This window comes from Papio anubis, chromosome 2 (genome assembly GCF_008728515.1).
Source record: "Papio anubis isolate 15944 chromosome 2, Panubis1.0, whole genome shotgun sequence".
NCBI classification, from domain to species: Eukaryota; Metazoa; Chordata; class Mammalia; order Primates; family Cercopithecidae; genus Papio; species Papio anubis.
The window spans coordinates 92,845,093-92,861,882 of record NC_044977.1 but is presented as its reverse complement, the minus strand read 5'-3'; the positions used below and the strand labels follow the sequence as shown (position 1 = coordinate 92,861,882).

The following is a 16,790-nucleotide window of genomic DNA, read 5'->3' as shown; positions in this document are numbered from 1 at the left end:
AACAGGAAATGAATACTTTAGCTGTAAAGGAACATGGAACTTTCAAATTTTTCACACATAAAATACGTAACACACATCCCACAGAAAATGATAATGATAAAGCAAATGGGTAAAATGTTAACAACTGTAGATTCTGAGTGAAGGGAAAAGAAAAGTTCTTCATACTAATCTTCCAAGTTTTTACTTTTAAGTATCTTTAAACTTTTGTTACAAAAAACATCAGGCAGCTAGCTGGGCACGGTGGATCACACCTGTAATCCAGCACTTTGGGAGGCCGAGGCAGGCAGATCACCTGAGGTCAGGTGTTCAAGACCAGCCTGGCCAACCTGGTGAAACCTTGTCTCTACTAAAAATACAAAAATGAGCCAGGCGTGGTGGCGGGCTCCTGTAGTCCCAGCTACTGGGGAGACTGAGGCAGGAGAATTGCTTGAACCTAGGAGGTGGAGGTTGCAGCGAGCCAAGATTGCACCGCTGTACTCCAGCCTGGATGACAGAGTGAGACTCCATCTCAAAAAAAAAAAAAAAAAAAAAATAGGCCAGGCACAGTGGCTCACGCCTGTAATCCCAGCACTTTGGGAGGCAGAAACGGTCGGATCACGAGGTGAGGAGTTCGAGACCAGCCTGGCCAAGATGGTGAAACTCTGTGTCTACTAAAAAATACAAAAATTAGCCAGGCATGGTGGTGGCACCTGTAATCCCAGCTACTCCGGAGGCTGAGGCAGGAGAATTGCTTGAACCCAGGAGGCAGAGGTTGCAGTGAGTCGATATCATGCCACTGCACTCCAGCCTGGGCAACACAGCAAGACTCCGTCATAAATACATACATACATACACACACACACACATACATACATAAATACCAAAATTGACTAAGCCACCTTCTACTTTCCCCTATGATGTGGTTTTCCATCACCTTCAAGATAAAATGCACACTTCTAGCACAGTAAACCAGTCCTTTTATGACTGACTCTGGCCCATCTCTCTGCTGACTGCCCTCTACCTACCCTTAGGTCTAAATGTGCTGAACTATGTGCAACTACCTTTAAGTATCACATTCTCTCAGACCGTAATGCTTTTATGTGTTGCTACCACTGCCTGAAAATCCCATCCTCCCCCACTTAGCTGAAGAACTCACACTCAACTTTCAAGACACTATTCAAATGTCCTTTTCCACAGAAACATTTCCTGACATCACCAAGTAAGTCAAAGTCTCCACTCACACAGCTCATTAGACTGTGAGTCCCCTGAGGACAAATAATATACAGTATTTGTTTGTATTCTTAGGACCCTGCACCTAATCAAATTCTTAGCATTTGCTGAGCTCCAATCAGTGGAGAAAAGGAGCCCTTTTAAATGAACTTTTCTGGAATAACCAGATAACCATAACGAAAAACATAAAAATGGATCTGCCATTTCCCACACCAACTAACCAGGGCAAATCCTAAATGGATCAGAGAGCTAAATGTAAAAATAAGGCTGGGGACTGGCACGGTGGCTCACGCCTGTAATCCCAGCACTTGGGGAGGCTGAGGTGGGCAGATCACAAGGTCAGGAGATTGAGGCCATCCTAGCTAACATGGTGAAACCCTGTCTCTACTACAAATTAAAAAAAAAAAAATTAGCCGGGCGTGGTGGCGGGCACCTGTAGTCCCAGCTACTCGGGAGGCTGAGGCAGGAGAATGGCATGAACCCGGTAGGTGGAGCTTGCAGTGAGCTGAGATCATGCCACTGCACTCCAGCCTGGGCGACAGAGCGAGACTCTGTCTCAAAAATAAATAAATAAATAAATAATAAGGCTGGGCGTGGTGATTCATACCTGTAATCCCAGGACTTTGCAAAGCCAAGGCGGGAAGATCACCTGAGCCCAAGAGTTCAAGACCAGCCTGGGGCCGGGCGCAGTAGCTCACACCTATAATCCCACCACTTTGGGAGGCTGAGGCGTGTGGATCACCTGAGATCAGGAGTTCAACACCAGCCTGGTCTACATGGTGAAACCTCGTCTCTACTAAAAACACAAAAAAATTAGCCAGGCGTAGTGGCAGGTGCCTGAATTCCCAGCTACTTGGGAGGCTGAGGCACAAGAATTGCTTGAACTTGGGAGACAGACGTTGTGGTGAGCTGAAATAGTGCCATGCACTCCAGCCTGGGAGACAGAGCAAGACTTTGTCTCCAAAAAAAGACCAGCCTAGGGAACACAGAAAGACCCTGTCTCTATCTTTATAAATTTAAAAAAAAAAAGTGAAAAATGAAACCACACATTACCAAGAACACAGCTGAATTCCTTTGCATAACCAAGGCAGGCCACAGCTTCCCAATTGGCGAGTAGTGGCTCAAGCCTGTCCCAGCACTTTGGGAGGCGGGCAGAGAGAGGCGGATCATGAGGTCAGGAGTGAGACCTCTGGCTAACGGTGAAACCCGTCTCTGTGAAATACAAAAAACTAGCCCGGGCTGAGGTGGCGGGCGCCTGTAGTCCCAGCTACCGGGGAAGTGGGCAGGAGAATGGCGTGAACCCGGGGTGGGAGCTTGCAGTGGAAGAGATCCGGCCACTGCACTCCAGCCTGGGCTGACAGAGCGAGACTCCGTCTCAAAAAAGCTTTACAATTATAGTCCAAAATGAGAAAAGTAACCATCAATCTATTTAACTAAATTTCTTTAACTTTTTTGGATCATAAAACATCATAAGGCAGAAGCATTTACTTGTTAAGATCACTGAGCCTGCTTTTTTTTTTTTTGAGGGGCCAGACCTGCGCTCTCTCACCCAGGCTGGAGTGCAGTGGCCCGGTCCTCCCAGCTCACTGGGGTTACACTACAGCCTTCTTAGCCTCCACATATTTTTAATACAAACGGGGTTTCACCCGTCGATGTAAATATGATCTCCTGAACTTCAAATGATCCGCCATACCTCGACTCCCATGCTAATATGGCGTGACCAGCACCTATTTTATTTTTTTTATTTTTTGAGATGGAGTCTGGCTCTATACTTTGGGCTGGGTACGTGACACAATCTCGGCTCACTGCAAGCTCCGCCTCCCGGGTTCACGTCATTCTCCTGCCTCAGCCTCCCCCAAGTAGCTGGGACTACAAGCACCTGCCACCATGCCCAGCTAATTTTTGTACTTTTAGTAGAGACAGGGTTTCACCATGTTAGACAGGATGGCCTCGATCTCCTGACCTCGTGATCCGCCCACCTCGGCCTCCCAAAGTGCTGGGATTACAGGCATAAGCCACCGTGCCCAGACTACTATTTCTTATTCTCAATTATATTTGAAAGATCAGTAAGTTGTTAAATGATTTAGTGATCAAGAACAGTCCCCATAAAAAAGGTCTACTGATCATAGATTCATACAGGCAGCTAACACCACGCTAGAAACAAAACCCGAAATGAATTCAGAGACAAAAATTATGAGAAAAGATATGACAATTCCTAAAAATCTAGTATTTGTACAATCAGAGTTCAAAAATATAAATGAAGGAGTATAAGATAGCAGAGGCTGGGCACAGTGGCTCACACCTGTAATCCCAGTGCTTCGGAAAGCCGAGGTAGGCAAATCACTTGAGTTCAAGACCAGCTGGGCCAACATAGTGAAACCTCATCTCTACTAAAAATACAAAAATTAGCCAGGTGTGGTGGGTGGTGCATGCCTGTAGTCCCACGTACTCAGGAGGTTGAGGCAGGAAAATCACTTGAACGCGGGAGGCAGAGGTTGCAGTGAGCCGAGATCACTCCACTGCACTCCAGCCTGGGTGACAGAACAAGACTCCATCTCAAAAAATAACATAAAATAACATAACATAAAATAAAAATAAAAATAAAGGCCAGATGTGGTGGTTTACACCTGTACTCCCAGTACTTTGGGAGGACAAGGTGGGTGGATCACTTGAGGTTGGGAGTTCAAGACCAGCCTGGCCAACATGGTGAAACCCTGTCTCTACTAAAAATTAAAAAATTAGCTGGGTGTGGTGGCACGCACCTGTAATCCTAGCTACTCAGGAGTCTGAGGCACAAGAATTGCTTAAACCCAGGATGCAGAGGTTGCAGTGAGCCGAAATGGCACCACTGCACTCCAGCCTGAGCAACAGAGCGAGACTTTGTCTCAAAAATAAAATAAAATAAAGATAGCAGATAAGGGCTGGCATGGTGGCTCGCGTCAGTAATCAAAGTGCTTTTGGAGGTCAATGCAGAAGGATCGCCTTCTGGCCAAAATTTTGAGACCAGCCTGGGCAACACAGCAAGATCTCATCCCCACAGAAATTTAAAAGTCACCCATACGTGCATGCTAGCACGTGCTAGTAGTCCCAGCCTCTTGGGAAGCTGAGGTGGGAAGATGGTTAGAGCCCAGAGATCAAGGCTGCAGTACGCTGTGATCAAACCAGCCTGGGCAATAGAACAAGACCCTGTCTGTAAAAACAAAAATAAAACACACAATTGCAAGGACACCAAAATTATATTCTCACACAAGTTCAGAAGGTATCTCACCTACAAAATGTAAAAAATTCCACAAAACAGTATTCTAGGCACAAAACCTGCATCAGGAGAAAGCATGGAGAAGACTCTCACAGCGAGAGGATAGGGAACTGCAACATAGTAAAATATTTTTAGGTCTTCACAATGACTGCTCCAATATTTAATGCAAATGTCAAGTGCCTCTTCAAAAAGCAGCTTCCTACAGTTAAAAAGTAGTAATATTCTATAACTAAAATTGTTCTCTTGGGGTTTTGTTTTTTTTTTTTTTTTTTTGGTTTTTTTAATTCTACACGCTAGCAGCAGCAAAGGAAAAAAGCCAGATGCTATACCTAAAAGTACAGCAACTGAGGATGCCCAAATAATAATAAGTTGATGTACTTACAGGGAGTTTGGTGAAGGCCGGGTTGGTGACATGCTTCCCAAAGGCATCTTCCTGGAACTGAAGAAGCTGCACCACCAGCCCAGCCAGTGTTTTATTGGTAGGAGCATCCGCATGAACATACTGCAAGATAAAGACAGGCATTCAAAAACAAGTACAATTTTTGCAGAAGAAAATGTTGGCTTACTTCCTAGTACCTACTAAGTACTTATGTTATGGGAAATTTATAGATGTCTGAGACACGCTCTGTGCTATAAAGGAGCTTACAAAAACAAATACGTGTGTGCATTTAAAAATGGTTAAGATGGTTAATTTTCTTTTTTTTTCTTTTCTTTGAGACAGAGTTTCTTTCTTGTCACCCAGGCTGGAGTGCAGCAGTGCGATCTCGGCTCACTGCAACCTCTGCCCTCAGGTTCAATCGATTCTCCTGCCTCAGTCTCCCAAGTAGCTGGGATTACAGACATGAGCCACTATACATAGCTACTTTCGTATTTTTAGTAGAGACAGGGTTTCACCACGTTGGACAGGCTAGCCTCGAACTCCTGACCTCAGGTGACCTGCCCGCCTCGACCTCACGAAGGTAAATCTCCTGTGTTTTTTACCAAAAGAATGAAAGTAAAATGTTATCCATATTAATGTAAAGAATGTCAAAAGCCCAAACCAGTAGTAGACACATCAGCTAGGAAGCTTCACAGCAAGGAAAAACAATGGGTAACACAACAAGAAAAGCATAAATTAGTAAGTTAAATGTAAAAGTTTTATTTGGCAATTAAATGTTCAATATCACTGAGTAGCCAATACACTCAAAAAAAATTTTTTTTTCTTTTTTATTGAGATAGTCTTGCTCTTTCACCCAGGCTGGAGTGCAGCGGCACCATCTCAGCTCACTGCAACCTCCGCTTCCAGGGTTCAAGCAATTCTCCTACCTCAGCCTCCCTAGCAGCTAGGACTACAAGGGCACACCACCATGTCCGGCTGATTTTTTTTTTGTATTTTTAGTAGACACGGGGTTTCACTATGATAGCCAGGCTGGTCTTCAACTTCTGACCTCATGATCCGCCCGCCTTGGCCACCCAAAGCGCTAGGATTACAGGTATGAGCCACCACGCCTGGCCTCAAAAAGTATTTTTAAATCTCCAATTCCGAGCAAGAAAAACATCTACACTCGCCTTTCAGTTGGACAAGAGAATTTCTTTTTTTTTTTTTTTTTGCTGGAGCAAACTTTCAAACTACCACCTGACATTTCAAGGTTAATGTGGTATGTCTCCATTACAATAAATATTTTTTAGATGAGTGGTGTATGGTCAAAATTATATCAGCTGCAAAGTCTACAATTACTATGCATAGGACAAAGGGCACACAATTTCTGCTACCATTGAAACTTACAGCATCTAAAAGGGCAATCATTTATTTATTTATTTATTTTTCTGAGATGGGGTCGTCTTCTATCACTCAGCCTGAAATGACGAAACCCCAGCTCCACTAAAAAAAAAAAAAATACAAAAATTAGCTGGGTGTGGTGACAACACACCTGTCCCCAGCTACTTGGGAGGCTGAGGCAGGAGAATCGCTTGAACCTGGGAGGTGGAGGGTGCAGTGAATCGAGATCACATCACTGCACTCCAGCCTGGATGACAGAGTGAGACTCCGTCTCAAATAATTAATTTTAAAAACTTTTTTTCTTTTTTTTTTTTTTGAGATGGAGTCTCACTCTGTCGCCCAGGCTGGAGTGCAGTGGTGCGATCTCCACTCAGTGCAAGCTCCGCCTTCTGGGTTCACGCCATTCTCCTTCCTCAGCCTCCTGAGTAGCTGGGGACAGGTGTGTGTCACCACACCCAGCTGATTTTTGTATTTTTTTTTTTTTTTTAGTGGAGATGGGTAGTGTAGTCCCAAGTAGCTGGGACTACAGGCGCTCACCACCACGCCTGGCTAATTTTTTGTATTTTCAGTATTTCCGTAGAGATGGGGTTTCACCGTGTTATCTAGGATGTTCTCAATCTCCTGACCTCGTGATCCACCCGCCTCAGCCTCCCAAAGCGCTGGGATTACAGGTGTGAGCCACCATATCCGGCCAATTTTAAAAACTTTAAAAACTATATAATACTTTCCCTTTCCTTATACTATATTGATAATTTGCAACAAAAACTGGCAAGCCTGGTTTTTGAAGAACCATATACTTTTTTTTTTTTGAAGACAGTGGTTTCTTGCTGTCTCCTAGGATGGACCATAGTGGTGTGATGATAGCCACTGCAGCCTCTATCTCCTGGGCTCAAATGATCCTCCTCCTCGACCTCCCAGAGAACTAGGACTACAGAGGCGTGCCAACACATCTGGCTAATTTTTTAATTTTCTGTAGAGAACAGTTTTCACCAACTTCTCCGGGCTAGTCTAGAACTCCTGGGTTCAAGTGATTCTCTCACTTTGGCCTCTCAAAAAGCACTGGGAGGCCAAACGCTAGAGACATAAAGTACTGCACCTGGCCCATATACTTTCAAGTGAAAATTTCCAATCACTTTTTCTCCAATTTACTCAACATAGTAAAATTTTAATAGATAACATTCAAGGGCCGGGCATGGTGGCTCACGCCTGTAATCCCAGCACTTTGTGAGAACAAGGCGGGCGGATCACAAGGTCAGGAGGTCGACACCATCCTGGCTAATGCAGTGAAACTCCATCTCTACTAAAAATACAAAAAATTAGTCGGGTGTGATGGCGGGCACCTGTAATCCCAGCTACTCGGGAGGTTGAGGCAGGAGAATCACTTGAACCTGGGAGGCAGAGGTTGCAGTGAGCCAAGATCACGCCGCTGCACTCCAGCCTGGGTGGCAGAGTGAGATTCCAACTCAAAAAAATACATAAATAATATTCCATTTGGGCCGGGCATGGTGGCTCACACCTGTAATCCCGACACTTTGGGAGGTTGAGGCAGGAGGATCACCTGAGGTCAGGAGTTTGAGACCAGACTGGCCAACATGGTGAAACCCCATCTCTACTAAAAATACAAAAAACAGCCGAGTGGCCGGGCGCGGTGGCTCAAGCCTGTAATCCCAGCACTTTGGGAGGCCGAGACGGGCGGATCACGAGTTCAGGAGATCGAGACCATCCTGGCTAACACGGTGAAACCCCGTCTCTACTAAAATACAAAAAAAATTAGCCGGGCGAGGTGGCGGGCGCCTGTACTCCCAGCTACTCGGGAGGCTGAGGCAGGAGAATGGCGTGAACCCGGGAGGCAGGGCTTGCAGTGAGCTGAGATCCGGCCACTGCACTCCAGCCTGGGCAACAGAGCCAGACTCCGTCTCAAATAAAAAAAAAAAAAAAAAACAGCCGAGTGTAGTGGCACACACCTGTAATCCCAGCTGTTAAGGAAGCTGAGGCAGGAGAATCACTTGAACCCAGGAGACAGAGGTTGCAGTGAGCTGAGATCACGCCACTGCACTCCAGCCTGGGCAACAAAGCAAGACTCGTCTCAAAAAAAAAACGATAATAAGATTCAATTTGCTAAATAATTAGTGATACTCAACACAGTATTTTTTTTACCTGTTATTTGAGGTTCAAGGATACATGTGCAGGTTATGTAGGTAATTGCATGTTTTGGGGATTTGGTGTTAAAGTTATTTTGTCACCCAGGTAATAGGCACAGTAATCAATAGGTAGTTTTTTGATCCTCTCTCTCCTGCTACCCTCTCTCTAAAGCCAGCCCTGGTGTCTTGGTGTCTTTTGTTTCCTTCTTTGTGTCCATATGTACTCAATTGTATCTTTTTTTTTAAGAGTCTCACTCCTAGTCACCCAGGATGGCATGCAGTGGCATGATCATGGCTCGCTGCAACCTTAACCTCCTAGGGCTCAGGGGATCCTCTCACCTTAGCCTCCCGGGTCGCTGGGACTACACACATGCACCACCATGCCTGGTTAATTTTGGGGGCTTTTTTTGGTAGTGACAGGGTTTCACCAGGTTGCCCAGGGTGGTCTCAAACTCCTGGACACAAGCAATCTGCCAGCCCTGGCCTCTCACTATGATTACAGGTGTGAGCCACCACGCCCAGCCTAATTTTTACTTAAGAATAAACTTCAGGGCCGGGCGCGGTGGCTCAAGCCTGTAATCCCAGCACTTTGGGAGGCCGAGACGGGCGGATCACGAGGTCAGGAGATCGAGACCATCCTGGCGAACACGGTGAAACACCGTCTCTACTAAAAAATAGAAAAAAACTAGCCGGGCGAAGTGGCGGCGCCTGTAGTCCCAGCTACTCGGGAGGCTGAGGCAGGAGAATGGCGGGAACCCGGGAGGCGGAGCTTGCAGTGAGCCGAGATCGCGCCACTGCACTCCAGCCTGGGCGACAGAGCAAGACTCCGTCTCAAAAAAAAAAAAAAAAAAAAAAAAAGAATAAACTTCGGGCTGGGCGCGGTGGCTCACGCTTGTAATCCCAGCATTTGGGAGGCCGAGGTGGGCAGATCACAAGGTCAGGAGATCGAGATCATCCTGGCTAACATGGTGAAACTCCATCTCTACTAAAAATACAAAAAACTAGCCAGGCGTGGTGGCACGTGCCTGTAGTCCCAGCTACTCGGGAGGCTGAGGCAGGAGAATGGCGTGAACCCAGGAGGCGGAGCTTGCAGTGAACCGAGCTTGCAGAGAGATCGCGCCACTGCACTCCAGCCTGGGCGACAGAGCGAGACTCCACCTTTAAAAAAAAAATAAAAGAAAAGAATAAACTTCAAAGCTGGACACGGTGGCTCACGCCTATAATCCCAGCACTTTGGGAGGCAGAGGTGGGTGGATCATGAGGTCAGGAGATCGAGACCAACCTGGCTAACACAGTGAAACCCCATCTCTACTAAAAATATAAAAAATTAGCCGGGTGTGGTGGCGGGCACCTGTAGTCCCAGCTATTTGGGAGGCTGAGGGAGGAGAATCGCTTGAACCCAGGAGGCAGAGGTTGTAGTGAACTGAGATCGCGATCGCGCCACTGCCCTCCAGTCTGGGCGACAGAGCGAGACTCAGTCTCAAAAAAATAAATAAAAGAATAAACTTCGAGATAGACCTGCTATGTACCCAAAAAAATTAAAAATTAAAACTGTGGCCAGATGCAGTCACTCACGCCTATAATCCCAGCACTTTAGGAGGCCAAGGTGGACAGATCACTTGAGCTCAGGAATTCAAGACCAGCCTCAACAACATAGTGAAACCCCGTCTCTACTAAAAATACAAAAATTATCCGGGCATGGTGCTGCATGCCTATAATCCCAGCTGCTTGGGAGGCTGAGGCAGGAGAATGGCTTGAACTCAGGAGGCAGAGGTTACAGTGAGCCGAAAGCGCGCCACTGCACTCAACCCTGGGTGACAGAGCAAGACTCCGTCTCAAAAAAGGAAAAAAAAAAATGCTTCAAGTATATCTTACAAAACTGACAAAATACATTGTACATATCCACAAGATAACTTCATAATCTTCAATAAGCACAGGTTTCCTAAAGGAGTCATATAATGTACTGCACTTTTTTTGTATCAGGTAAAGCAACATAAAAAAATAATGACTGATCGTGCACAGTGGATCACACCCATAATCCCAGAACTTTCGAAGGCCGAGGAGGATGGATCACTTGAGGTCAGGAGTTTGAGATGAGCCTGGCCAACACAGCCAAACTCCATTTCTACTTAAAAAAATACAAAAACTAACCAGGCAGAGTGCCACACACCTGTAATTCCAGCTACTCAGTAGGCTGAGGCTGGAAAATCGCTTGAACCCAGGAGGCAGAGGTTGCAGCAAGCCAAGAGTGTGCCACTGTACTCCAGCCTGGGTGACAAAGTGAGACTCTGTCTCAAAAATAGTAACTACAATCTTTATTTTTCAGATAACTAACAATGCCAAACTCTATAGCTGAAAAAGACAATGTCCGTGAAAAAGGCTGTTCAGATGGAACCAAATCAACTTTTCAGGTAAATATACATATACATGTAAACATACATGTAAACATGTACGTGTGTGTGTGTGTGTATGTGTGTGTATATACATATATATATATTTTTTTTGAAACCCAGTTTCGATCTTGTTGCCCAGGCTGAAGTGCAATGGCGCGGCTCACCACAACCTCTGCCTTCCAGGTTCAAGCAATTCTCCTGCCTCAGCCTCCCAAGTACCTGGGATTACAGGCATGCGCCAACATGTCTGGCTAATTTTTGTGTTTTTAGTAGAGATGGGGTTTCTCCATGCTGGCCAGGCTGGTCTCGAACTCCCAACCTCAGATGATCCGCCCACCTTGATCTCCCAAAGTGCTGGGATTACAGGCGTGAGCCACCGCACCTGGCCTCAGGTAAATATTTATTTTTTTTGAGACAGAGTCTTGGTCTGTCACCTAGGCTGGAGTACAGTGGCATAATCTCAGCTCACTTCAGCCTCTGCCCACCGGGTTCCAGCGATTCTCCTGCCTCAGTCTCCTGGGCAGCTGGGATTACAGGCATGAGCCACCATGCCCGGCCTATATCTTTAATAACTATAGTGAATATAGGCCAGCTGCAGTGGCTCACGCCTGTAATCCCTGCACTTTGGCAGGCCAATGTTAGAGGACTACTTGAGTCCAGAAATTTGAGACCAGTCTGGGCAACACGGTAAGACCCTGTCTCCATTTATGTATTTATTTTTTTTGATACAGAGTCTTGGTCTGTCACCTAGACTGGAGTGCAGTGGCCGGATCTCAGCTCACTATAACCTCTGCCTCCCAGGTTCGAGTGATTCTCCTGCGTCAGTCTCCTGAGTAACTGGGACTACAGTCGTGCGCCACCACACCCAGCCAATTTTTATATTTTTAGTAGAGAAGTTTCACCACGTTGGCCAGGCTGGTCTCGAACTCCTGAACTCAGGTGATCCACCAGCCTTGGTCTCCCAAAGTGCTGGGATTACAGGCATTGAGTCACAGTGCCCATTCTGAGTCCAATTTTTAATAAACTATAAAATATTTAATTCTGATTAGATTTTTTTTTCCCAAATCATCCCACCGAATTACCAAACATGAAAATGCATGTAGGCAAGGCACAGTGGCTCACGCCTGTAATCCCAGTACTTTGGGAGGCAGAGGCTGGCGAAATCACCTGAGGTCAGGAGTTCAAGCCCAGCCTGACCACCATGGTGAAACCCCAGCTCTACTAAAAATGAAAAAAATTAGCAGAGCGTGGTGGTGGGTGCCTGTAATCCCAGCTACTCAGGAGACTGGGGTAGGAGAATCACTTGAACATGGGAGGCCGAGATCGCACCACTGCACTCCAGCCTGGGCAAAAGAGCGAGACTCTATCTCAAAAAAGAAAAAAAAAAAAAAAAAAAAACCTACTGACTCCTAATTAATAAATTTTAATTTTGATGTCATAAACAATCTGTTGGGTTTTTTAGTTTTTTTTGTTTTTTTTTTTTGAGACAAGGTCTTGCTCTGTTGCCCAGGCTGGAGAGCAATGGCGCCAACACAGTTCACGGCATTCTCAACCTCCTAGGCTCAAATGATCCTCCAAGGACCCTTCCTCAGCCAAGTAGCTGGGACTACACATGCATGCCACCACAATTGGTGGGTTTTTTTTGTCTTTTTTTTTTTTTTTTTGAGAGTGTCTCATCATGTTACCCAAGCTGGTCTCCAACTCCTGGGCTCAAATGAACGTCCCACCTGGAATTCCCATGTGCTGGGATTACAGACCTGAGCCACTGCAGCTGGCCCAATTAATCTTTTGATCAAAAAAAGTCTATCATATTCTATTTAAGAAAAGAAAAATATATTAGTCTCAAAATATTTCAAATAAGAGTCAGTGTGGGCCAAGTGTGGTGGCTCACACCTGTAAGCCCTGCACTTTGGGAGGCTGAGGCAGGCAGAGAGCCCAGGAGTTCAAGACCAGCCTGGAAACATTGCAAAACCCTGCCTCTACTGATAATACAAAAAATTAATCAGGTGTGGTGGTTCATGCCTACAGTCCCAGCTACTCACGAGGTTGAGGTGGGAAATCACCTAAGCCCAGGAGGTTGAGGCTGCAGTGTGCTATGATCGCACCATTGCACTCTAGCCTGGGCGACAAAGCGAGACCCTGTCTCAAAAAAAAAGAAAAGTTCCTAAATGAAGTCTCAGGTATCTTTCATTTGAAAAAGAAGATAAATAATATCTATCATTTAGGACTGCTGTGAGGATTTTAAGTGAGTTATACTTTAAGTACCTGGCACATGGTAAATGCTCAGTTGTTCACTGAACGCATGAGCTGAATCCAAGAGTTTGAGGTTGCAGTGAGCTATGACCACACCACTGTACTGCAGCCTGGGCAACAGAGAAAGACCCTGTCTCAGGCCGGGCGCGGTGGCTCAAGCCTGTAATCCCAGCACTTTGGGAGGCCGAGGCGGGCGGATCACGAGGTCAGGAGATCGAGACCATCCTGGCTAACATGGTGAAACCCCGTCTCTACTAAAAATACAAAAAACTAGCCGGGTGTGGTGGCGGGCGCCTGTAGTCCCAGCTACTCGGAGGCTGAGGCAGGAGAATGGCCTGAACCTGGGAGGCGGAGCTTGCAGTGAGCCGAGATCGCGCCACTGCACTCCAGCCTGGGTGGCAGAGCGAGACTCTGTCTCAAAAAAAATAAAAATAAAAATACAAAAAACTAGCCAGGTGAGGTGGCGGGCGCCTGTAGTCCCAGCTACTCGGGAGGCTGAGGCAGGAAAATGGCGTGAACCCAGGAGGCAGAGCTTGCAGTGAGCCCAGATCGTGCCACTGCACTCCAGCCTGGGCAACACAGCGAGACTCCATCTCAAAAAATAAATAAATAAAATAAAAATAAAAAATAAAAATAAAAATAAAAAACGACACTAGCAAAATCATGTTTACTGAGACTGAAACTGTTGTCTGCTCTGAAAATGCAGTATTACATGCACTAGAAACAGTTAGTTAAAACCAATGTGTACACAAATAGAAATGCATTGTGTAGAAAAGAAGCAAAGAACCTTCTGATAATATTTTCACCACTTCGACACTAACACCCAGAGACTGAAAAGATTCTGGCTGTCAGGCCTAGGGCATATATGATTCTCAATCTCAGTAGACCGTAGAAATACACTCTGGCTTTACAAAGTCCTGAGAAGTCAAAGACAACTTTGTCTATAAAGTCTCAGGGATAGTGAATCAACATTACCCTAGTGGTTTCAATACTACTGGGCAATTCTTCAAACTGCTTTGTAGCCACTTCCCTACCCACCCAAACAAATATCTGAAGGATTATCCACGCCTAAAGCTTCTTGTAGTTGGTCCCAAACTGATGCACACTGAACAGTGTGGAGAGGTAGAAATTACTGAAATTTGCCTTTTTCTACTCTCTTCCTTGATATTCAAAGGAATGTCTCTAGATTATTTTTCTTTGTTAAAGCTTCACTGAATTTAAGACCCAAAGCATTGGCTAAAAGGAATGTAATAAGAAAGAATTAACCAATATTTTCATATCATATTCAATTCCACTAGCCACTTCTGGAAGCTCTATTACCTACGTTTAAAAAGCGCGGTGGCTCACGCCTGTAATCTCAGCACTTTGGGAGGCCGAGGCGGGCGGATCACGAGGTCAGGAGATCGAGACCATCCTGGCGAACACGGTGAAACTTCGTCTCTACTAAAAATACAAAAAAATTAGCCAGGCGTGGTGGTGGGCGCCTGTAATCCCAGCTTCTAGGGAGGCTGAGGCAGGAGAATGGCGTGAACTCGGGAGGCGGTGGAGCTTGCAGTTAGCGGAGATCGCGCCACTGCACTCGAGCCTGGGCGACAGACCGAGACTCTGTCTCAAAAATAAAATAAAATAAAATAAAAAGTAACCAATTTATCACTGTGTAAGAAAGGGCAATATTACTAAAAATCTAGAGTCTAAATGTAATTTCGGGGGGGGGGGGTCCAAGCACCTAAAAATATTACTGTCTCTCACTTCCTCAAACTTCAGACAAGAAATGTAATTTTTCCCAGCTGACCTTCAAAAATAAAAAAGAAAGAAAGAAATGGTCATTTCTGGGTTTTGTTTTTTGTTTGTTTTTGTTTTTTGAGACAGAGTCTTACTCTATTACCCAGGCTGGAGTGTAATGGTGCGGTCTCGGCTCACTGCAGCCTCTGCCTCCTAGGTTCAAGCTATTCTCCTGCCCCAGCCTCCCGAGTAGCTGGGATTACAGGCGTGTGCTGCCACACCCGACTAATTTTGTATTTTTTGGAAAGACGGGGCTTCACCATGTTGGTCAGGCTGGTCTCGAACTCCTCACCTCAGGTGATCCACCCGCCTCGGCCTCCCAAACCGCGCCCGGCCAGAAATGGTCATTTCCGAATGTACCACGTGTAATGCCAAAGGAACCCAAGATCCCTGCCCATGCCTAATAACTGCCAAACATTGACAGGCTTCACTGAGCTGTAGAGGCCAAATAAAGAGGTTCCTAGTTTATCTTTTCATTCATTCAACAAATATTTACTAAGCAGCTACTAAGCGTAAGGCACTAAGTATCAGCCACGTTCCCGGATACACTGTAGTGAACAAAGCCCTTTCTTCAGTGCTATGATCCTCAATAGGAGAAAGTACAGAATTAAAGAGGGTGATAGGAAAACTTCAGAGGCTGGGGAGCCTTTTTGGCTACCTGCTTCATTACACCCTTTAAGGGAGTTCTCCGGAATATTTACACAAAGGGGAAGTTGGAGAAAAAAAAAAAATGTTATAAACAAGGGATTAAGTCAAAACTTTGAAAACTACTGACTCGGCGGAACTTCCATTCCAAAGGTAGGATAAATAAGTAAATGAATAATTTCAAAATGTGGTAAACACTACGAAGAAAATAAAAGTGACATAAGAAAAGTGCTCTAATAAAAACTAGGTTCTCGGAAGGGCCTCCCTGAAGAACACTTTACGTACAAGTGAACATTAACTCTCACGCCACACAGAACCAGAAGCACAATGAGGTAGAAACCGTCGTTAATAGTTCTTATCCATCCTAGAATTCATATTACCTGTTAGTAATTAACGAATACAATCATCCCAGTCGTTTAGCAAATCAACAACAGGTAGCAAACCCCCTCTAGACTTTGAATACTCTCTAAACAAAACTTGAAGCTGCTTTTACCACGCTTGCTCGGTCTTTAGGGATCATTGTTCATACACCTAAGGCAGCTGACAAAAGAGAGAGAGTCACACTCGCCTAGTGGCTGAGCTCGACCTGCTCTGGCACACGAGACTGAGCAGGGGCTTTCGCCAGGGGTGCGTGGGCTCAGAAGAACAAGCGCCTGACCCGTCAGGCCACCGGCGCGCGGGCGCCCAGAGCGGACGGCGGGGGCGTGGCGGGCCCTGCGCCTGCCTTTGTTGTCCCTCGTGGCGTGCGGGGGGGAGGGGAGGCCCGAGGCCCGCGAGGCCAGCTGCCGCCTCCAGCCCCAGTCGCGTGGTCTCCCGGCCCCCATGGGCGCGCGAACCCACCTTCTTGTAGTGCTTGCCCAGCCAGACCCGCACCGAATCCAGCTGGGACACCGTCTCCGGGCTCTCCCAAAACTTGGTGGCCGGACCCCCATCCTTCCGCCGATAAACGGCTAGGCCTGCGGCTACCGCCGCGGCCCCCGAGCCCGTGGCGCCTACCGCTGCCCCAGGCCCGCCGCCGCCAGCCGCTGCGGCCATCGTCGCAGCCCGTCGTCCCCACAGCCTGGCCCACCCCGGCCCTCGCGGTGTTTCCCGTTCGTTCCCGCGCGCGCCCGCGCGCGCGTAGCCGCCACTGCCGCTTCCCGGCCCCGCCCAGCCAACCCCCTTCCGGTGCGGACGCCCGGCCCCGCCCCCTCTCGGGACTGGCGCCGTATCCGACGCGAGCCCGCGCATACGCATGCGCAGCACTCGTGCGGGCGCGCCTCGGACTAGCACGTCCAGCCGCCTCTTCCGCCAGCCTCTGTAGGCTCCGTTCTCCCCTAGTGAGTGCCGGTGTTTGAGCCATGCTCTTCCCT

The 16,790-nt window shown here is 46.8% G+C and overlaps 1 protein-coding gene across 3 annotated transcripts in view; it reads right to left on the bottom strand.

Annotated features, from left to right (window-relative positions):
- SMARCC1 (SWI/SNF related, matrix associated, actin dependent regulator of chromatin subfamily c member 1) overlaps positions 1-16,587 on the bottom strand; it is a 198,865-nt gene extending 182,278 nt beyond the window's left edge. The window contains exons 1-2 of one of the 3 annotated variants that reach the window (XM_021934459.2): positions 16,279-16,587; positions 4,848-4,967 (exon numbers count right to left, since the gene is read on the bottom strand). In XM_021934459.2, coding sequence (XP_021790151.1) covers positions 4,848-4,967; positions 16,279-16,473 — 315 coding nt within the window. In that variant the 5' untranslated portion in view covers positions 16,474-16,587. Of the gene's footprint in view, positions 1-4,847; positions 4,968-15,818; positions 16,049-16,278 lie in introns of those variants that run through there. The other 2 variants (XM_031663388.1, XM_031663391.1) reach the window with 2 other exon arrangements.
- Positions 16,588-16,790: the final 203 nt, after the last annotated feature.